Raw genomic sequence first — 23,630 nt, 5'->3', positions numbered from 1 at the left:
CCTGAGCGCTGCAGTTGCATCTAACCAACCAATAGGCTGCCATTGTAGCCTGAAGACACCGCCCCTCATTATCATATTAAAGCAGAAGCGAAGAGGGGAAAATAGAATGTGATAAATTAAAAAATAAGGAAATACTTAATGAATAAGGGAAATTGGAAAATGGGAAAATTAAAATTTTTTCAAACAAATGGTAAATGAAAAATAGATAAAAGAAAAATTGGTAAATAAAAAAGGGATATATGAGAAATTGATTAATGAAACCGGGAAATAGGAAATCGGGTTAATGGAAAAAGGAAATTGAACAGTGGTTAAATTAAAACATAGATTAATGAAAAATGGGTAAAAGAAAAATAGATAAATGAAAAATGGATAAAACAGAAATTGAGAAATAGATAATCTGAAAAATAAATTAAATAAATAAATTTAAAAAGTTGGCTTAGTAAAAAAGGGAAATTGAAAAGTGTTTAAATGAAAATTAAATTAATGAAAAATGGGTAAATGGATAAAGGGATAAATGACAAATAGATAAATGAAAAAGAGAAATTGGGAAATTGATAATATGAAAAATAAATAAATTAAAAATTGGTTTAATGAAAAAGCTAAATTATTTAACAAATTTTTTATTTATTTCACTTATTTTCTTCATTTTTTTTATTTATTTTACTCATTTTTTATTTATTTCACCCATTTATTTATTTATTTATTTAATTTTGGCTGAAATGGCTCTCCATAGATTTTTGGTTCAATTCTGGGTTTATAATTTCAAAGGATGCTGGTCCAGATTAAAAGTGCAACCACATGTGTATTTTCCCCTTAATTTTAGTAGTTAAATGGCATTATTTGCCAATAGAATTAGTATTTTACTCTTAAAACAAGATAATTAGATAATATGCACTTATAATAAGACAATGCAATTGTTTTTTTCTTATTTTAAATGTACAGGTGCTGGTCATAAAATTAGAATATCATGAAAAAGTAGATTGATTTCAGTAATTCCATTTAAAAAGTGAAACTTGTATATTATATTCATACATTACATACAAACTCATATATTTCAGATGTTTATTTTGTTTAATTTTGATGATTACAAATGACAACAAATGAAAATCTCAAATTCATCATATCAGAAAATTAGAATATTGTGAAAAGGTTCAAAATTGATGGCCCCTGGTGCCACACTCTAATCAGCTAATTAACTCAAACCACCTGCAAAAGCCTTTAAATGGTCTTTCAGTCTAGTTCTATAGGCTACACAATCATGGGGAAGACTGCTGACTTGACAGTTGTCCAAAAGACGACCATCGACACCTTGCACAAGGAGGGCAAGACACAAAAGGTCATCGCTAAAGAGGCTGGCTGTTCACAGAGCTCAGTGTCCAAGCACATTAATAGAGAGGCGAAGGGAAGGAAAAGATGTGGTCGAAAAAAGTGTACAAGCAAGAGAGATAACCGCACCCTGGAGAGGATTGTGAAACAAAACCCCTTCAAAAATGTGGGGGAGATTCACAAAGAGTGGACTGCAGCTGGAGTGAGTGCTTCAAGAACCACCACACACAGACGTATGAAAGACATGGGTTTCTGCTGTCGCATTCCTTGTGTCAAGCCACTCTTGAACCACAGACAGCGTCAGAAGCGTCTTGCCTGGGCTAAAGAGAAACAGGACTGGACTGCTGGTGAGTGGTCCAAAGTCATGTTCTCTGATGAAAGTAAATTTTGCATTTCCTTTGGAAATCAAGGTCCCAGAGTCTGGAGGAAAAGAAGAGAGGCACTTCATCCACGTTGCTTGAAGTCCAGTGTAAAGTTTCCACAGTCAGTGATGGTTTGGGGTGCCATGTCATCTGCTGGTGTTGGTCCATTGTGTTTTCTGAGGTCCAGGGTCAACGCAGCCACATACCAGGAAGTTTTAGAGCACTTCATGCTTCCTGCAGCTGACCAACTTTTTGGAGATGCAGATTTCATTTTCCAACAGGACTTGGCACCTGCACACAGTGCCAAAGCTACCAGTACCTGGTTGAAGGACCATGGTATCCCTGTTCTTAATTGGCCAGCAAACTCTCCTGACCTTAAACCCATAGAAAATCTATGGGGTATTGTGAAGAAGAAGATGCAATACACCAGACCCAACAATTCAGAAGAGCTAAAAGCCACTATTAGAGCAACCTGGGCTATCATAACACCTGAGCAGTGCCACAGACTGATGGACTCCATGCCACGCCGCATTGCTGCAGTAATACAGGCCAAAGGAGGCCCAACTAAATACTGAGTGCTGTACATGCTCATACTTTTCATGTTCATACTTTTCAGTTGGCCAACATTTCTATAAATCCTTTGTTTTTATTGGTCTTCAGTAATATTCTAATTTTCTGATATGATGAATTTGAGATTTTCATTTGTTGTCATTTGTAATCATCAAAATTAAACAAAATAAACATCTGAAATATATGAGTTTGTATGTAATGTATGAATATAATATACAAGTTTCACTTTTTAAATGGAATTACTGAAATCAATCTACTTTTTCATGATATTCTAATTTTATGACCAGCACCTGTAAATAGTGTTGTTCCATTGGCAAAGTGTCTCACTTGCCACCTCAATTCAATATAAAACGCACTTATTTAAAAAAAAAATACTTATTTAGATTTAAATTTATCGCAGTGTGCAAACAAGCTCCTGAAAGGACACTACAGTACATAGGACAAAGGACATATATTTACTAATTTATTGTGATTTTCTTTGGTTTTCACACTAGATGTCCCAGAGATTTTCAGTTTTCCTGCAAGCCCCCCTCCCCTCTGCAAGTTTGTGTATTCACTCTGCCTTGCTAACTGTCCCTATTGTAATGCAAATAACCTGTGATATGACCAGCCCTTCTACATTAAGACTGGATAAAGGCTGAAACAAACTGGCATCAAGACCATGTTCCAAGCACTTTTCAGTACCTGCCCCTGCAACATCATACCTTTTTGCAGGAATATATTTATATGTCATATCTAAATTTTTATTTAGGCAAACCTATTGAACAACCAGATATTATAGTGGTCCTAGTTCCTGAGCTGAGAACAAGTCATAACCATGCTTTTCCAACAAGGCAAGGCAGAGTCTATTTCTATTGTCCATTCACCAACAGACTCATTTATATTGCAAAGCTCACTATATGAAAGAAAGAATAATTGTATTTTGTCTTGTCTCGCCTTTTTATGTAATTCAAAATTTAATCTTAGAGAATGACAAACAGTATGCCTTTAGTATTGGAGTAACATACAGGTGCTGGTCATAAAATTAGAATATCATGAAAAAGTAGATTGATTTCAGTAATTCCATTTAAAAAGTGAAACTTGTATATTATATTCATACATTACATACAAACTCATATATTTCAGATGTTTATTTTGTTTAATTTTGATGATTACAAATGACAACAAATGAAAATCTCAAATTCATCATATCAGAAAATTAGAATATTGTGAAAAGGTTCAAAATTGATGGCCCCTGGTGCCACACTCTAATCAGCTAATTAACTCAAACCACCTGCAAAAGCCTTTAAATGGTCTTTCAGTCTAGTTCTATAGGCTACACAATCATGGGGAAGACTGCTGACTTGACAGTTGTCCAAAAGACGACCATCGACACCTTGCACAAGGAGGGCAAGACACAAAAGGTCATCGCTAAAGAGGCTGGCTGTTCACAGAGCTCAGTGTCCAAGCACATTAATAGAGAGGCGAAGGGAAGGAAAAGATGTGGTCGAAAAAAGTGTACAAGCAAGAGAGATAACCGCACCCTGGAGAGGATTGTGAAACAAAACCCCTTCAAAAATGTGGGGGAGATTCACAAAGAGTGGACTGCAGCTGGAGTGAGTGCTTCAAGAACCACCACACACAGACGTATGAAAGACATGGGTTTCTGCTGTCGCATTCCTTGTGTCAAGCCACTCTTGAACCACAGACAGCGTCAGAAGCGTCTTGCCTGGGCTAAAGAGAAACAGGACTGGACTGCTGGTGAGTGGTCCAAAGTCATGTTCTCTGATGAAAGTAAATTTTGCATTTCCTTTGGAAATCAAGGTCCCAGAGTCTGGAGGAAAAGAAGAGAGGCACTTCATCCACGTTGCTTGAAGTCCAGTGTAAAGTTTCCACAGTCAGTGATGGTTTGGGGTGCCATGTCATCTGCTGGTGTTGGTCCATTGTGTTTTCTGAGGTCCAGGGTCAACGCAGCCACATACCAGGAAGTTTTAGAGCACTTCATGCTTCCTGCAGCTGACCAACTTTTTGGAGATGCAGATTTCATTTTCCAACAGGACTTGGCACCTGCACACAGTGCCAAAGCTACCAGTACCTGGTTGAAGGACCATGGTATCCCTGTTCTTAATTGGCCAGCAAACTCTCCTGACCTTAACCCCATAGAAAATCTATGGGGTATTGTGAAGAAGAAGATGCAATACACCAGACCCAACAATTCAGGAGAGCTAAAAGCCACTATTAGAGCAACCTGGGCTATCATAACACCTGAGCAGTGCCACAGACTGATGGACTCCATGCCACGCCGCATTGCTGCAGTAATACAGGCCAAAGGAGGCCCAACTAAATACTGAGTGCTGTACATGCTCATACTTTTCATGTTCATACTTTTCAGTTGGCCAACATTTCTATAAATCCTTTGTTTTTATTGGTCTTCAGTAATATTCTAATTTTCTGATATGATGAATTTGAGATTTTCATTTGTTGTCATTTGTAATCATCAAAATTAAACAAAATAAACATCTGAAATATATGAGTTTGTATGTAATGTATGAATATAATATACAAGTTTCACTTTTTAAATGGAATTACTGAAATCAATCTACTTTTTCATGATATTCTAATTTTATGACCAGCACCTGTATATGTCACAAAAGGAACAGCCCTAGTCTCTTCATCTCACAATGCTGTCTCATGTGTTCTTCCTTTATTGCATTTTCTTGCATACAAATGTTATGAAGTTCATTTGCAAGTAGCAGAATTAACTTTGGTGGACTCTCTTTGGTCCCTGTGCACGGCTTGTACAACACATGCTCGTCTGTTGCAGCCAAGCTTGTACGCCAAGCCAAGCCAAGCTTGAAATCTCAATAACTGAGTCGATCTGCTGGGCCTATTTATTCTGGGAGCTAGACTTCCCACCCACAACCTTTACATTTCCCCCTGCCGCCAGATTGGAATTTGAGCTGGAAACGGGTTTCCAGCACAAAACCGGCTTTCCGCTGGAAATCGTGAGCGGATGATGTTTGCTTGTTTGCCCTCTAGTAAATAGGGCAGATGGTCATTGTTGTATAAATATTCTTGTCAGCTGATGGAGATGTTTTCATTGTACAGATCAGTTGGGGGGACTGGAGCCCAATTCCCACCCCAAACAGCTCAATTTTGAAAAACAACAGACAGAAGGTATAGCTTCAGAAAGTTTTTTTTTTTTATTTCAGATAAAGAAAAACAGTCTACATATGGATAAAGCACTAAATATAATGTGGAAAAATGTAAAATGCAATTGTCCCATCTAGCAGTTTCCACATTCCCATGGTGAGCCTTTCCTACATTTGCCACAGGTAAATTTGCCACATTGGACACAACGTTCAGTACTTCTGTTGTTATTGCAGAGTATGCGCACCTGGCATTGAGTCTTTTTCTGCTGGGAAACTCTCATCTCACGACGTAGCTGTTTTTGCTCTTCCTCTTGTGTCTTTTCCTGCAGGAGCCTGTTTTTGAGTTCCTCTGAAAGCTCCAGCATGAACAGTCGACGACTTTCTTTGGATCCTGTACACGCTGTGTAAAAAACATGTGCATTTGTGGCGGCCATGTCAAGCAGGTTATAAAACACAGCCATAGGCCACCTCCGTGTTCCTGCACGCACAGAGTAGTTGCGCAGTTTCTGGTCCATAATATCAACACCACATTTGAGATGGTTGTAATCAACCACAGTGTTTGGTTTTTGTTTTTGAATGTCCACAATTTCCACTCTGTGATGCATGGTACTCAGAAGACAGACAGATTTCTTTTTTTTGTCGCATACACCGTCAGCAAGGCACTTCCAGATTTGAAGACCTGCGTGGAGTGCAACTGGCGCCCCGAGGTTTGCTTTGCAGTTGCTGGTAGCTCCCGACAGATTTTGCTGATGGTGCCAAGCAGAGTTGTATTTCGCTGAAGGAGCCTGTTAGCCAAAGACAGAGAGGTGAAGAAATTGTCCATAGCTACAGTCCTTCCCTTGTCCAAAAATGGTTCCATCAATTTCAGAACAACGTTCTCTGACAACCTCTCTCCTTTTGGACGAGTGGGATCCTTTCCCAAGTAAGGGATGGCATTACACATGTATTTTGTGTCCAGATCTGCTGCAATCCAAAACTTGATTCCAAACTTGTCAGGCTTGGATGCAATGTACTGCAAAAAGGGGCACCGAACCTTGGACGGAAACAGCTGCTCATCCACAGTAACATGCTGTCCTGGACTGTAGGACGACACACAGTTCTGAACAAACCGCATCCAGATGTCAGAAATTGCTGCAAATTTGTCATTGTGTATGCGTTCCTTGCGGGTGTCCTTGTTGTCAAAACGAAGGTACCGTCTTATTTCAAAAAAACGGTTACGAGGCATTATGGGTTTGATATCTGCGTTTCCGAATTTATTGGCCCACATGTGTCGCATGGGACCAATGTAACCCATGGCAGCCCTTCGAAAAAGGATTGCGAGGAAAGCCATCAGCTCGTAGACACTCATCTGCCAGCTGGGGTTTGTTCTGCGGGCCTCGTGGACTGTGCAGTCTCTGATGGTGAGCAACATGTTCATATCCAACAAACACAGGAAGCTGCGAAGGCGGCTTGTGATTTTGCGTTTCGCAGAATCTGTTGGCCCTCCTGATCCATTGAAGGCAGTCTGTGGGGTTTCAGGAACAGAAAAGTCTTCAACTTTCCAATGGGACCAAACAGTGCCATCTTTCGCCTTCTCTGTGGTTCCAGGCATTGTGCCAACATCAGCCGTTTTTTGTTTTTTGCAAGGAGGGGAGTTGCCGCGCACTGTGTCTTCCTCTTCATCTGATGTAGCCTCAGTGTTTGAACTGTCCCGCTCAATCATATAATTGACCACTCGGCCCCTGGTGCGTCTTTGGAGGGGAGGATTTGCTGGTGCAAAAGCAGTCGCATTCTCATATGAATCATCCTCTTCACTTGAAGAATCGGTTGCGCCGTTTTCATTCTGAAATGCTAAGTCTCCAACAGATCCACCATCAGATTCGTAGTCTGGCATGCTCTGAAGCATGGCTAAAGCCTCTTGAGCGTTCATCCTTCTTGGTCGCCTTGGTTGTGCCATGGTGAATTCCAGGTGAATTCTGAGTCTGTGTGCTGTGCCTGCTCTATTTATCCCCACAGAAATTCTGTAAATTACTCAACTCCTTGAAAAAGCTAATTTACAACACAAAGAGAGGCAACTTTAACAAAGAAACCCCAGCACACCAGCTGAAGTCACCAAACCACATTCCTACATTTGCATTTGATTTGAAAATGGAGCACCAGAGGAGAGCCGTTAACACCTTTGGGGGGATACTTTATACAAACTAGGTGCAGACTAAAGTCTGCACTTTGGGACTTCTAGTGTTAAGATTCATATTTACTTCATCATTCTTTTTACAAATTGTCCCACTGTTTTTTTTTTTTTTTATGGTGACACTTTGGAGTGTGATGCGTGTGTTTTTGTGCTTTTGGGCTTAAGTGAATAATTTTACAACTTGGTAGAGACCAGACAATAAATCTCTGGGTCTCCATGGCAACACTGAAAGACTAAACATCAGGCAGAATACTCTGCATGTCTTGAATACTAAATAAACCAATCCGAACACCCAATTTGTTCTGCATATGTTCTGATTTTCAAACAGCAGCACGATTTAAACCGAAATAGCAGAAAGCTGAGTGGGAATAAAAAGGAAATAGTCGTGCCTGCGCCTCCTCCTGCTGCCTCTTCAGCTGCTCCAGCATGGCCTGGAACTCCTCCTCCTTCTGCTGAGCCTCCTCGATGGTGGCCTGGTTCTGCTCATCGTAAGCCATGGCTACCACAGCCAGGATCAGGTTAATGAGGTAAAAGGAGCCGAGGAAGATCACCAGCACGAAGAAGATCATATAGGGCTTCCCTGCTGCACGCAAAGTCTGCCAAGACAAAGCAGAAAAGCTAAAATTATATATATATTTAGATTTTTTTCATCTTTATTTAGTCATTTCTCCATTATTTCAACAGGTGAAGGCTATTAGAGTGCTGACAAACCTGTTGGTAGAGGTTTTCCCAGTAGTCCTGCGTCATGAGTCGAAACAGAGAGAGGAAGGCCCAGCTGAAGGTGTCGAAGCTCGTGTAGCCGTAGTCTGGATTACGGCCCGTTTTGAGACAAACAAACCCCTCTGGACAGAGTCTTTAAAACACCAAATGGAGGTTATAAATGAGCAGATTTCTAAACAACAAAAAGAACCCATGAAGACAGATTTTATAATACAAGAAATTTTGCTGCATCCTTAAACCAAATCTGTTGATAAACTGCATAGCTGCACATTTTAACCCGTCTTATCATCTGTTGCCATCCGACCACCAGATAAACATCAACAGGGGAACTAGAAGAAGCTTTTAACAGGAATAATTTGCATTTTATCCTAAAATCTCTGATTTTTTTATCTTTGGAATTGGCTTGGAAGCGACGAAAGAAGAGCCTTAATGGCTGTCCTGGTAATGTGAGGTCCCTCCGTCTGCATCATTACCCTTTATTTCTTAAACATAAGAAGAGAAAACCTTTCTTTCTATATATTCTATAAAAACGCAGCTAAATCTCCCTACTGCACCGAAGCGTTTCTGGAACCAACTTGAACTGTCTGCCGTAGCTTTGCAGTGTGGCTAATTGGTCATATAAATAGAAGATGTCAGATCTTACCCTGCACCGCTGCCATTTCCACAGAGCAGAGCGTCCCTACGACCAGGAAGGTAATAATAATTACCTAAAGGGGAGAGGACAACAGTCTCAGAATATGGTAGAGGATATGAGGCAGAGGAATGAGCATCCTATGAGCTCTATCAGTGAGATCAATTCACCGCTGCGTAGAAATATTATTATAACTTCAATCCTGTTCAGATTTTGGGATGTTACACACCTCAACAATACAGAACCAGGCTGGGGTTTTATTGGACAAACCAAGAAAAATAGGTGCATAATGATGAAAATCCATATGATAGACATGATCTGAAAAAAAATCTGAAAGGTGCGGCATGCCTTTTTGTTCACCCTCCTTTATTCAACCATCTTCCGGATCAATTACAGCAACTAGCAACAATTCTCTCTTAACTCTGACCAGCTTTGCTCCTCATACCAAATCCCCACAGCATTATACTGCCACCGCCTTACTTTTCTGATCTTTCCTCCTCCTGATTCGGGCTATTTATTATTAGTCAGACAGAAAAAAAAAGCTGGGATTAAATTGAGGCCAAGTTTAGGCCTGAAAGAATTAATGGGATTATTAGTGATTAATAGATTATTGAAATAAACTACATCAGTAAAGGATTAATCATTAACTTAAGTTTAGAATTTAAAGGCATTTAATTAATGTGTTCCATAACGTTTTGGATGATTAAATGAGTCATTTCAGGTCGAACAAAGGTTTTCTCGGCCGCCCTGGTGGTCTGTAGGGGAAATACCGTACTTGCAATTGCAGGAGCCCTCGGCCCGCACCCACAGGCTCAGAAGTCTCGCGAGAGTCGGTCTTGCTTTACGGCGAGAACTGCTACACGCCCCCAGTGAAAGGCATGCTCGTTGCTAGCACAGTGGCGATCTTTGTGCAGTTATCATGGCGGAACCAGCGTGAAAACAGCAAAAGCCCATGTCGGAGCAGGCAAGAAAGAGGAAAAGGGCTCTGGACAGAGAGAGGAGTCGTACACGGGTGAACATCAGGCAAGCTTTTTCCGAATGGCGAGAGCTAAAAGAAAAAGAAGGCTGCAAGGCTGACACGCACCTCGCGTTTCTGCTGATGCGATTGTAAGTAACATTGGAATGGTTTCTCTCCCTCTGTGTGCATGTTCATACTTTCACTGTGTTAGTCATTGTTTGTACTGGCGTTTTTTTTTCAAAACAACCGCGCCTGGCTTGACGGAGAAACCAGGAGAACAGCTGAGCATATTTACGACAGTGCACTTTTACTTTCGCCCTCTAGGGGGAGCCTCGCTGGAAAATCAACACCGGTTGCATAGTGTACCTTTAAAACACGCATTCAGATGAAAGACTAAACCACTTAAAGCAGTTATTATACCAAAATAATAAAAAAAATATTGTAACAGTTTGTATTAAAGATGAAAAAAACTTTTTGTCATTTGATTTGATCTTTCCAGAAGTCCTCAGAGGGCACAGTTTTAGCTTCACATGTTTTAAATTCTGTGGAAAATCTTCTTTGAGGAACATTTTGCCATTAAATTATTAATTGATTAATCTATCAGCAAAATAGCTGTTAGTTGAGGCCCTAAACTACACACGTGTGGACTCTATTTAGAAGCTAGTGGCACAGGGTTTCAGAAGAAACACACCAATAAAATAAAAAGCAAATAAAAATACTTCATTACCTTATTTAAGTAGAAATCTATACTTTACTGTAGTTATTTTTTAGACAACTTTTTACTTCTTACTTTTTTTTTAATTATCTCTACTCTTTCTACTCCTTACATTTTAAAAATAGACTCCTTATTTTATATCCTTTTGTTTCATTTAAGCACATTTTCTATATGGCTGGTATCTTAAAAAAAAAAAAATTAAAAACATCAAAATAATTTGCTTCATTCAGACAATTATTTCTTTGTGGTTGGACACGGTTCTGCATCAACTTGTTGTTTGCCACATACCAAAATAAATAGTTTTTCAAGATGGTGGAAATTTAACCTTGACACCGTTACCATTAGATAAACAACAAGAAAATGAATTATAAGGAAGTTATCATCCAGAATTGTAGAAAAGATGTTCCTTTCATAGAGTATTGCAGTAAAGCATCTGTCCTTAACATTTTGCATTACTTTTATACCTTAAATCAGTTTAAAAATGGTACTTTTACACTTTTACTTCTGTAAAAAGCTTAAGTTGATACTTTAACTTCTACAAAAGTTTATTTATACTTCTGGGTGAGTAATAAATATTAAAACTATTTACATCGCTGCATATTTATAACTTATGGGATGTTTTGTGTTAATCAAACACATAAAATACCAATAAAATACATGAAAGTTTCAGGATATGAAAAGTTTTTAAACCATTTTTTCATTCAGATTTGCATCTATATTAGATTAGAAGTACACATGTTTTGATTTTTGTGAGTGTAAATGGACCCCATTGCCCAATGTCCGTGGTTTGCCTCCAACCCTGCCTCAGCTCGTCATGTTGCTGGACCGTGTGTCCTTGATCTCCCGTTGGTGGTCAGTGACTCACTCTCCTGCAGCACTTTAGGAGAACGGCGGCTGCTGGTGAGGGGGCGAAAAGTGGAGGCTCTTATTGTTGCTGTGATTATCCGCTGCTTTTGCCCCGTTCCCACAGCAGCTTTTGTTGGAGGCGCGTAACTCATGATACCTGAGCCATTTCTATCTCAATCTCACCTCCACGACAAGGAACCTAAGTAAACGCGATCTATTTCCACAGGTTATCACTTTGCTTACTCTCATCACTGATGTACTCTATCCACTCCAGCGTGGCGTTGGACGGACCGGTGCCATTCCCCGTCACGTTGAGGCTGCCGCTGCTGTTGCTGATGTCTGGCACACGCACGCACTTCTGCCTCAGGTTGCCCATGAAGAGTTGCAGGCCGATCAGAGCGAAGACGCTGAGGCAGAACACGGTGAGGATCATCACGTCCGACAGCTTCTTCACAGACTGGATCAGAGCGCCGACTATGGTCTTCAGGCCTTCGGGGGGGTGGGTGGGGGGGGGGGGGGGTGGGGGGGGGGGGGGGGGCAGGAGGAGGGAGATCACACAACGATTAGTGCCTGTTACTAACAGCTGGATCAGAAAAAAAACAAAAACACAGATTGAAACGTTTTCCAAGGAATTCACTTAGAAAACTGAGTTTAACTTTTAACATCAGGTGTTTTTAGCTGCAAAAGTCACAAAACATGGATTTTATATGTGTGACACAACACAATGTAAAGTGTTTTATTGAGTTTTAATGTGATAGGCAGACACAAAGCATCGCATAGTCTAGTTTAGGCAATATGGGATGGAAGGTTTACGAATGTTTTTCACTGATAACCCTAAATAAAAATTTAGGATTAACTGATTTTTTTAAATAAATTATTTTAATCAGATTACAAAACTGTTCTATAAAGGCCTCAGAAAAGTACGGTGGCCCTGAAGTGCAAACTGCAACTACAGGTGCTGGTCATAAAATTAGAATATCATGAAAAAGTAGATTGATTTCAGTAATTCCATTTAAAAAGTGAAACTTGTATATTATATTCATACATTAGATACAAACTCATATATTTCCGATGTTTATTTTGTTTAATTTTGATGATTACAAATGACAACAAATGAAAATCTCAAATTCATCATATCAGAAAATTAGAATATTACTGAAGACCAATAAAAACAAAGGATTTATAGAAATGTTGGCCAACTGAAAAGTATGAACATGAAAAGTATGAGCATGTACAGCACTCAGTATTTAGTTGGGCCTCCTTTGGCCTGTATTACTGCAGCAATGCGGCGTGGCATGGAGTCGATCAGTCTGTGGCACTGCTCAGGTGTTATGATAGCCCAGGTTGCTCTAATAGTGGCTTTTAGCTCTTCTGAATTGTTGGGTCTGGTGTATTGCATCTTCTTCTTCACAATACCCCATAGATTTTCTATGGGGTTAAGGTCAGGAGAGTTTGCTGGCCAATTAAGAACAGGGATACCATGGTCCTTCAACCAGGTACTGGTAGCTTTGGCACTGTGTGCAGGTGCCAAGTCCTGTTGGAAAATGAAATCTGCATCTCCAAAAAGTTGGTCAGCTGCAGGAAGCATGAAGTGCTCTAAAACTTCCTGGTATGTGGCTGCGTTGACCCTGGACCTCAGAAAACACAATGGACCAACACCAGCAGATGACATGGCACCCCAAACCATCACTGACTGTGGAAACTTTACACTGGACTTCAAGCAACGTGGATGAAGTGCCTCTCTTCTTTTCCTCCAGACTCTGGGACCTTGATTTCCAAAGGAAATGCAAAATTTACTTTCATCAGAGAACATGACTTTGGACCACTCACCAGCAGTCCAGTCCTGTTTCTCTTTAGCCCAGGCAAGACGCTTCTGACGCTGTCTGTGGTTCAAGAGTGGCTTGACACAAGGAATGCGACAGCAGAAACCCATGTCTTTCATACGTCTGTGTGTGGTGGTTCTTAAAGCACTCACTCCAGCTGCAGTCCACTCTTTGTGAATCTCCCCCACATTTTTGAATGGGTTTTGTTTCACAATCCTCTCCAGGGTGCGGTTATCTCTCTTGCTTGTACACTTTTTTCGACCACATCTTTTCCTTCCCTTCGCCTCTCTATTAATGTGCTTGGACACTGAGCTCTGTGAACAGCCAGCCTCTTTAGCGATGACCTTTTGTGTCTTGCCCTCCTTGTGCAAGGTGTCGATGGTCGTCTTTTGGACAACTGTCAAGTCAGCAGTCTTCCCCATGATTGTGTAGCCTATAGAACTAGACTGAAAGACCATTTAAAGGCTTTTGCAGGTGGTTTGAGTTCATTAGCTGATTAGAGTGTGGCACCAGGGGCCATCAATTTTGAACCTTTTCACAATATTCTAATTTTCTGATATGATGAATTTGAGATTTTCATTTGTTGTCATTTGTAATCATCAAAATTAAACAAAATAAACATCTGAAATATATGAGTTTGTATGTAATGTATGAATATAATATACAAGTTTCACTTTTTAAATGGAATTACTGAAATCAATCTACTTTTTCATGATATTCTAATTTTATGACCAGCACCTGTACAAATCTGTAGGTACCAGTGGGAAACATGAGACATCGCTGATTGGTACCTACCTTTTCCGGTAGGTTAATGTAATTGTGTTTTCCTTAATGTAGTTGTGCTTTGCTTTATGTAGTTGCGATTTCCTTAATGTAGTTGCGCTTTTAGATTTGTAGTTGCACTTTGCACTTCAGGGCCACCGTAGAAAAGAGACCAAACAGCGTCAATAGCCTAAGTTACCCAGGAGACAGGTCAGAGAGAAGATAGTTGGGCTGTAAAACTTTGAGCATCTCATGGAGCTCCATTCAATCCTTCATCTAAAATAACACTAAGTCTCACAAAGCTGCAAATAAATGCAGATAAATAAATACAAACACACACCCTTGTTCAGATAGATTTGTAAAATAAACCTAGAATGAATCTATGTTACATTCCCTTGCATTATATGCACATGTTTTGTGTCGACCTATTAAACAAGATCCCAATAAATTACACTGAGGTTTGTAGTTGCAGCGTGAAAAAGTGAAAGAAATATGTTTGTGTTTCTGTTGCCTGCAGCTGGAAAAGGTAGAGTTTATGTGAAACTTGTTATTGTTCATCTTTTTTTCATTTGTTAAATTATCTATATTCTGTCACAGATGTTTAGGGACTAACATGGGATTGGCTGCGGTTTGGCAGTTTGCTCGGTTTGCGGTTTGTTCTGATACAAATACAAAATCCAAGAGAATCTATCCTAGCCTTCATGTCAGCTCTTTAGCAGAACTTACAGACCATATTTGCTTTATTTAACCTCTTAAAACCCACCGGGTCGACTTTAAGTGGGGGTAATAATTCCACCTGCAGGTAAATTTTTTACTAGCAGGTGGAGCCATTGAGCGCAGCTCCAAGCTGACACCAAAAGTTCAAAGGCCCACAGCTCTGGAACTGTTATAGCTAGAGGGCTAAAATTTTCTGCATTTGTGGTTGACATGATGTAGAACAAATATAATAAGAAAAAAATCAAGAATGTCTTTATTACTGCTGTTCAAAAAAAACCTATCATTTCCGAGAATAAAAAAAACAACAATTTGAGTTATGTTTGAACTGATGCAGCTTGGTCCGTGTTCTAGTCACCCAATTTTAATTTATATATTAGGAAACTAAAGGGTGTTAGCTTTCAAATAATGTATCACACATGTAATTTGGGCTTACAGTTCCTAAGTTATTTGCTTTTCCATTAGGGTATGCGAGGCGAGGGTTACCCAAAATGAGGTGGATGTTAAGAGGTTAAACAAGAAGGACTAGATCCTTTATGCAAAGAGAAGTCTACTAGTTCCCTAGATGTTAGAGGGAAAACACCAGCTCAAAAATTAAGATGTTTGATTGACAGAAATCAGCTGCTACATAAATCTGGGTTCATCTCCATGATATACACCATCCCTCCTCCTATTTCTATGTCCGAACATCCCTGGCTTTCCTCACTAACTAAATCCAAACTACTCAAGCAAGCATCATATCATATCTTGCAAAAGCATCCTTTTACTCGTGCAGCTTTTCAAATTTAGGTCAGATTTCTTGCATCTGTGAACCTCTGAATGCACTTTTCTCTTCTTGACTCACACAGTCAAGCTAGTTTTAACATCTGGTATCAATCGTTAGTCAAAAGGTTAGACAAGAACTTCTTTAATTAGGAGATTTTTACAAATATTTGAGCTGTTCTATTTCAGGGTTTACTGTATACCACATTGCATCTAAATCAAACCTTATTAAAGCTTCCACACTTTTCTTTAAAAAAAAAATGCCTTTTAGCAAATTGTATCTTTTGTATCGTGCAACGATGACTGTTTTGTCTTGTTGTAAATTGTAAAAATATCTAAAAATAATTTGCATTTTCCATCAATGTTTCTCAACAATGCTTCCTTCTTCTTTTATTAACTTTCGTTGATGTCAAATTAGCCTCATTGTTTGTTTCAGGAGATTTTTTTTATGGCTGAAGGTTCTTAAATTGTTCCAGAACGACTCAATGAATTTCATTTAATCACAAGGGGAGCAGCTCAGACCAGAGGGCAGAAACAAGACATATTTGAATTAATTTAAGGCTTCTTGAATTGTCTTCCACTGCTCTGCCATTACGCTCTAAATGAGAAAGGTTGAATGAGATCCGACTTTTCTGATAGGAAGGATGGTCAAAAAGCCAGACTGGAAAATCGAGCAGGTTTAGCTTTCGAACTAAAACGCAAGACCCCCCCTGCCCCCTACGTCCCTCTATGAAGCACGCCCTGGGTAGAAGTGCACCTACTTGCGCCTCTGCACCAATAACCCCTAATTGTTTTTCCAATCTTCCTTCTTAAAAAAAAACGATTTCACTATTGAAATCGCAACAAAAAAACTATTTTGGTTTCACACATATAGTAGAAGATTAATTAATTTGATATTTACTGAGGGCTGGGCACAAAAAAGCTTTGGATTTTCAGTTACTTTTGTTTGGGAATGTAAATTTAACCATTCTATGCTTGTTAACCAAAATAAACTATTCCATTAAAATCGCCACCAGAAAATACAAAAACAAAATGATTTTGCGAAAAATGCTTTCACCTTTTTTTCTCAATACATCACACGCACCACCGAATTTTGGGTAACATACTTTAGCAAACTACTTAGCTGCAGTGTGGATCCAGGGGGAAAAGAACTGAGACACTCTAAGCCAGCGGTCTGTAACCTTTGATATCCAAAGAGCCATTTTGAAACAATGACTCCAGCCAGTAAAAGTCATTTAGAAAAGCAAAATATTACATGACTTTGCCTTTTTGTATCTCTCACACTGAGCCTGGTTCTACTGGAAGTTTCTTCCTGTTAAAAGGGAGTTTTTCCTCTCCACTGTCTCTACATGCATGCAATCAGCTGGTTTTCCTTAGGTAGAAAACTTTTAAGCAATTTGACTGCATGATCTGGTTGAATTGTCTCTATAGAGTGCCTTTAGATGACAAGCGTTGTGAATTGGCGCTAAATAAACAAACTGAACTGAATTGAATATGTCAACCTATTATTTTTGTTAATTATCTCCTATAGGAAAGCTGTTGCCATATTAAGAAACCAGCAGTTTATTTATAATTTTAGCTTTTAAAATTAGAATAAAACACATAATTTCTAAGCAAACTAAAAGAAAATGGCTCTGGAAGCATATTTCTGCTTTTTTTAGGATGGTCTGTTGAGAAAATCAATTGAAATATCCTTTATAAAAACCACTTTGCCTTTAAGACTGTTATTTGTTAATATAGTACATGAGTTAGTTCTTTAAATCATTTTTAGCCACGATTAAGAGCCAGAAGCCGCAGGTTCCACATCCCTGCACTAAACTCCAGTAAAAGGAACAAGCTGTGGAAATGTGAGATTTGGGGCCAACCAAACAGTCCAATATGCTGGTGGTGGCATCATGTTGAGGAAATTAGGAAAAAGAGGAGGAAAACTCTTCAGATTCTCTAACTTTACCTCCAGTTAGACAAACAGAGGGTTAAAACATGATTCAGTTCTCATTTTGGATCATCAAATTGAGCAATTATTCAAAACTTGGTGCAGCCTAACCTTACAGAAAGCCTAGTCTGAAAAAGCAAACCAACCGACTTTAATAAATCCTGCTTGACGATGATTTCTCTTTGTATTTTATCTGCAACTTGTCTAAACACATAGTGTATTTTTTTTTTTTTTGCTTATCCATTTATAATTCTGATCCTGTGTGGATTAAATAAACCTTAAGTGAATTTAAACTTTAAAATGTGCAGGTATTGCAAACATTTAACCTGAAAGATACAGAAGACCTCAAATTATAGGAGCTCCAAGTTGATGAATGTTGTTTGGACTGTATGAAAAAAATCTTTGTGTTTGTGATGTGAATTACAGTGGTGTTCAATTAGCATTGCTCACCACTAACCAGGTGTTTTCACCACAAAACACGCACAACACTGAACGACACATGCACGGGAAAACAAGGTAAGGAGGAAACCTACACACACACACACAAGAGCTTGCCACAAGAAAATCGGCTTTTGCAATGTCTCATGCAAAAAGGAAAACAAAATAAATAGTGCAAAACTACTTGTAAAGGCTCCCAAGGCAAGAATAGATTTCAACCAAAAAGGATTCTGCCTTAAAGGATGTTTTTAAAAGCCCAGAATCTTGTCAATCTCTGCAGATTGGAGACAGATTCCAGCTTTTACTGGCCTTGGGACGAAGGCAGCATGAGGGACGGCGACTAGCGTCGTCAGGCTTAGCTACTGTGAGATGAGCTGAGAGGGGGGGGAGGGGGCATGGGTTTTTGATGTTAGCGGAATGCCAGTTAGCCATTAGCGTTATGTTAACCCTATAGGCCTTGATGGCCGTCTCACCTGGGATGACTGATATTGTTTTCAGGGCTCTCAGAACCCTGAAGGTTCGCAGTGCTGAGACATTGCCCAGGTCCACAAACTCTGTGACATATCTGTAAGGGAATGCAGGGATGGGGGAGGGGAGGGGAGGGGTGGTATTCGAGGAGGGGGTGGGAAGGGATTTTGGAAGGGGGGGGGGGGAGGTGTGGAACACGCACCCACATACACACGAGCATTCACAGATCAGACATCCACACACGAGGCGTGACGAGACAACAAGGAGGGGTTACGGGAAGGGGAGGGTGAGGAAGGGAAAGGGGGGGGGGGACGGCAAACGGTCACACACAGAGGACAAACGGCAGGAGTGCTGGCAGCAGGCGCCCTTACCTGGTATAACTGAGATAGTTTTCAAAGCTCGCAAAACTCTGAATGTGCGCAGAGCTGAAACATTGCCTAGGTTTACAAACTCTGTTATATACCTGCAGGATTAAATGCACAGTTACTACAGAGCATTGCAGACCAAAACCTACTGCTCAGTGAGTCACATGTGGGAAATCACCCATCCTCTAACAGGGCGTCAGAAATTCAAATTCAGATGCACCACAAAAAAAAAAAAAAAAAAATCATCTGCTCGCTAAATTTGGAGAATTTCTCAGCTTGGAAAAACTTCTAAATCCTGCAAACCTACAGTAAGCAGTGCCAGGTCATGGAGCAACACTGTTTGGTGTGGTTGTTGTTACTGAGGTAAGAAAGATGCATCTGCTAACTAATAGCATTTTAAAGCCTTCTAAAAAAATAAAAAAAAAAATCAGCAATGGCTTAATTAAGTATTAAAATCAGCCACAACAATCTGATCGGTGCGTCTCTACAACAAAATACGATCAAAACATCTTTAGAGCATGCACTCTATCGTCATCATGCACTTTAAAGACATGTAGCTGGATGCATTGACCCAAATTTGGGCGGAGTAATGTTCCTTGGGGGGATCGCATCCATGAAGGGCATCTTCGATTCCTGGCAATGCTTTCTAAACGCTCACTACTAAACTTCAGATTACATCTCTCCATACTTGGTTTGTCTCATGCTGGGGACTCTAACAGGCTAAACAGTTTTCCAGGTCATTACAAGAGGATTCTGACAACACATGAGGTCATACTTACGCCATAAGTATGACGCTGAAATCCAGCCAGTTCCACGGGTCCCGCAGAAAAGTGAACTTCCCCACACAAAACCCCCTGGCCAGGATCTTTATTAGAGACTCAAAGGTGTAAATCCCTGTGAATGTGTACCTGGGAGGGAGGGGGAGAGGAAATGAAAACACACAGAGAGGAAGATTGGCTTTGAGAAGAGGATTGGAACCACGAACTTTACTGTTTTTAATGGGAATCTGCAGTATAATGCTGACTAACAGGAAGTGCTTATACATTTTTCTCTTATTTTTTATCTGGAACATGCAAACTTTGCATGCCACATACCTTCCGCTCCTCACAAAATGTGCTTGTTTTTGTTTGTTACTAGACAAATGAACCTCAAAGGTAACGTTGGTGTACTTACTCTACATTCTTTGCCCATTCCGGCGGGTTGCTCAGGGTCATGAAAGCACAGTTGGTCAGAATGGTGAACATGATCAACATGCTAAACATCGTAGCAACAGAGTTAAGGAAACCGCCAAAAAAGGACAACCAAAACAGGAAAAAAACTCCCCCTCCGTCTGTATCTTAGAGATGGACACCAAGCAGATCAAAAAAGAAAAGGCTTAGCCATATATTTAGCCTTCATCAGCAGCTCCTTTAATTCCCTCTTTTATCTGTTAAACCCTTTAATCCAAACCAGGCCCCATCCAGCGCCACCCTGAAAGGATATGAGTGCACTAAAACTTTGATAGCTATCCTCCTCAGAGGGTTGAAGGGGTTTAGGATGTACAAGGCAGAAGTGGCATTGAAACGGAAGATTGCCTTCCCGCGATTCAATACTATGAAGGTCTGAAAGACAAAAAAACAACAGAAAAAGCTTCAGATAGGCATCGTATAAAACATTGTAGTAGCTCATGCTAAACACTAACTTTTAGGAGCCCAGATACTACGGATACATTATAGTTGTACCAGTTTTTTTGGTTATAATCATGCACCTTACTTCCATTGATATTTAGATACTTGTTTAAATCTAATCAATACAAACAGAAATGTAAGCAGACATTAAGCTCCTCCCCTTTCTGTAGCACCACCTTCGCAATCATAGTCATCATCATGGCAAGGAAGTCCAGAGAGGTTTCGTCAAATAGACAAAAGTTAAAGTTGTTATAGATGAATTTGACACTCTTATTACTCAAGGATTTAGCAGTCAGATGTTGATTGGAGTAGAAACTAATCAAACTAACCCTGAAAAAATTGATGAAAAATGATCCTCAATGTTTATATTTACTATATTTTTTTTTATGGTGCTGAAGGAAGGCGCTGTCTCAAAGAGAAATTTAGGAACTTATTTCATTGCTGCATTGTGTGGTATTAAAGCTGAAGTAACATCTGTTTATTTCCACTTAGCATGGTTTTAACCTTCATGTGACACCCACACAGCTCCAATTTTCACCTCTGCTAGTGAACATGTTGTTATGGTGTCTGAATGTGTTAAAGGTTAAGAAATACAAGGTTTTCAGCAGCACTTAGTGGCTGAGGACAGCAGCGTGAAAGCTATGCTGGCTTTTTTTCATTGGAAATGGAGCCAGGTTTAGGATGGTCCTCGGTAGCTTCAATCTAGCCTAAGCTAACCATATGAGATCGGATGGGTTTGTTTTATTAGGAGGTCAGAATCCAAGCTGCTTGAGATCCAGTGTGAAGTTAGTTGGGGTTTTTTTGGTGCCATTTCATCCGCTGATGAGTCGCTCAATTCTGTTTCATGACGTCCAAATGTTTCCATCTGCCAACAAGCTGCATAGTGATGCTAATTTATTTATCCTGCAGGACCTGGCTTCAGCCCACACTGCTAAAATCCACTGCGTCACTGTGCTGACAAACAGGGCTGATTTAAAGTCCAAAGATTTGCTGGATGATTGCAATGGAGAGTCGCAACAAACAAGATGAAGGCTCCATTAAAGCATCCTGAGCTTCCTGGACACCACAGAACAATCGCCTCCTGGCTTTGCTGCATGAATGCAGAGAGGAGGTGCAGAGAGTATAGAGCTACAATCTATTTAACCGTTTCTCTTTCAGATAGTTTAAAACCCTGAAACAGACCTTCTGGTTGCTGTAATAGGGGTCCAGGTCCTCCAGAGGGGTCGACACCATTCCTGGAGGAATGTCCCCGTAGATGAAGGGCAGAGATTTCCCTGCCTCCAGGTCGCTGTTGGGCTTGGGCCCATTTTCATCGTCGTCGTCGCTGCGACGCTCCGCCCGCGGTCGCCGGGCCTCCTCCTCGGCGATGCGCCTCTCGATGGCGGCCAGCGACTCGGGGACGAAGGGGCGGAAGCTGTCTGGTCCGGGCGGTACAAGCAGCTGTGCCATCTTGTCATCCTGCTCCTTCAGAGGGCAGCGAGGGGCTCAGCTATAGGAGAGAGCTGCCAGGGGACACAAGAGAAGCCTTTAGCTAAAGGTAATCATTTAAGAATGATTCTTGTTTATTGTTTAAACTTTAACGTGACCAAAAAGCAGCTTGTCATTTTTTATGTGATGCACCCATCTTCAGCAATTTTGGCTGATTATTTTCTAACCATTTTAAAATCTACTTTTAGTTTTTACATTATGTTTTACATTACATTTTATCCTTCTTCATATGTTCTTTATCTAGAGGTCATAACATAATTTTCAAGTAGAGGTCTGTGCTTTGACTAGGCCAAAAATGAACATTCTTTAAACTAAACCAGCAGGTTACAACTTTACAGTGTAGAGACATATTTTTCCCCCAATTTTCAACTTAATGGCCTTTAAATTATTTTATGTTTTGTTATTTTTTAAAGAAGCACCATTTTATTTTCAGATTTTCAGACGAAACAACAGAAGGAGCTGTGGATCATGATCCAGATCAACAAATTTGAACGGGTTCAAAAACGTGTGGTAAAAACAATTTCAAAGCAAACTTTCTAACCAGCAAACTAAGACAATAGTGTTACTGAAAACAAAGATGGACACTTCTTTCTCTGAGGGATGTTGATATTTTTGGAATATGATACTAAAAACAAAACAAAAAAGGGTTTTACCTTAAAAATATTAAGAAAAACTGCTGGACGTTGTTCTCTATAAATAACAAGATATTAGACCAGCTTTTTAAAGAAGAAGATCAGGTTTTTCAGATTTCTGAGCAGCATTTGTGCCCGGGAAAAACTTATAAGGTGCATCTACATCAAAAATAAACTTATAAAGTAATCATTTTACATTGAAATCAGAAGAATATCCAAGTTACATTCTGATTATTAAAGCCAAAGTGCAAATGCATCACACTGTAGTTCATTTCATGAAACAATATAGAAAAACCAAATGCAGTTCCTTTTTTTGGCATACTAACATTAAGAGCATATACATTTTTTTAACCTAATCTGTATGACATCACAAATACCTCCGCCTGCTGGACGCACTTTATTAATAAGAACAAGAACAGATTTCTTTCCAACTGCTCTCCACATTTCTATAGTATTTAATGAAACATAATTTAAAAAACAAACAGCAAAAAAAACACAAAACAGTTGTTTCTAATACTTTTAAACTGAAAAAAAAAATAACTAAATGATACACTGCATTGCAAAGAACCAATAAATGTACCCAGAAAAATGAAGATAAGAATTTATACTCAGTTTGGTTCAGTACATTTCACAAAATTGCTGAAATTCTATTCATAAGATCTTAAAAGCCATTAAAAACCCAGGAGAAATTAGGTTACATCTACTCAACACCATAAAATGAAAGATTTTCCACACAGAAGGGAATTAAACCCACAATCTCCATGCTGCAAAGCAGCAGTGCCACAAACCCGGTTGCTTTCCTGACTTTTCAACAGTTACACTGCATACCCAACATGTTTGCAAAATTAGTCTGCATTAGTCGGAATCGAAATATAAAGATATATAAAAAAAATAAAAAAAAACTATAAATGTTTATAAATACTTAGATATAAGGAATTAATTTCAGCATTGCATTGTTTTCTTATAACAAGGTTCTAAATTGTTTGGCAGGACAGTTCTTTCCAGTTGTATGCCCGTTTTGCAATCGGCAATATCTTTTTTGGATATTTATATTATGATGTATTTGCTTCTGTTAACCAGATTGTAACCCATTATGATCTGGTTAATCAGCTACTAACTAAACAAAGCTGATTTTTAAATGATTTACAT

General features: G+C 39.5%; 1 protein-coding gene across 3 annotated transcripts in view; it reads right to left on the bottom strand.

Annotated features, from left to right (window-relative positions):
* Nucleotides 1-23,630, bottom strand: part of scn1lab (sodium channel, voltage-gated, type I like, alpha b) — a 70,979-nt gene that overhangs the window by 30,100 nt on the left and 17,249 nt on the right. For 2 of the 3 annotated variants that reach the window (XM_038301959.1, XM_038301962.1), the window contains exons 2-10: nt 21,544-21,863; nt 20,177-20,295; nt 19,868-19,957; nt 19,474-19,602; nt 18,701-18,792; nt 11,673-11,918; nt 8,923-8,986; nt 8,271-8,412; nt 7,949-8,155 (exon numbers count right to left, since the gene is read on the bottom strand). In XM_038301959.1, the coding sequence (XP_038157887.1) occupies nt 7,949-8,155; nt 8,271-8,412; nt 8,923-8,986; nt 11,673-11,918; nt 18,701-18,792; nt 19,474-19,602; nt 19,868-19,957; nt 20,177-20,295; nt 21,544-21,810 (1,356 nt within the window). In that variant the 5' untranslated portion in view covers nt 21,811-21,863. Of the gene's footprint in view, nt 1-7,948; nt 8,156-8,270; nt 8,413-8,922; nt 8,987-11,672; nt 11,919-18,334; nt 18,427-18,700; nt 18,793-19,473; nt 19,603-19,867; nt 19,958-20,176; nt 20,296-21,543; nt 21,864-23,630 lie in introns of all 3 variants that reach the window. The other variant, XM_038301960.1, reaches the window with a different exon arrangement.

Source organism: Cyprinodon tularosa, unplaced genomic scaffold, assembly GCF_016077235.1.
Source record: "Cyprinodon tularosa strain WSP-4 unplaced genomic scaffold, ASM1607723v1 ctg48, whole genome shotgun sequence".
NCBI lineage: Eukaryota > Metazoa > Chordata > Actinopteri > Cyprinodontiformes > Cyprinodontidae > Cyprinodon > Cyprinodon tularosa.
The sequence above is the reverse complement of the archived record's forward strand: the minus strand, read 5'-3'. Positions and strand labels throughout refer to the sequence as shown.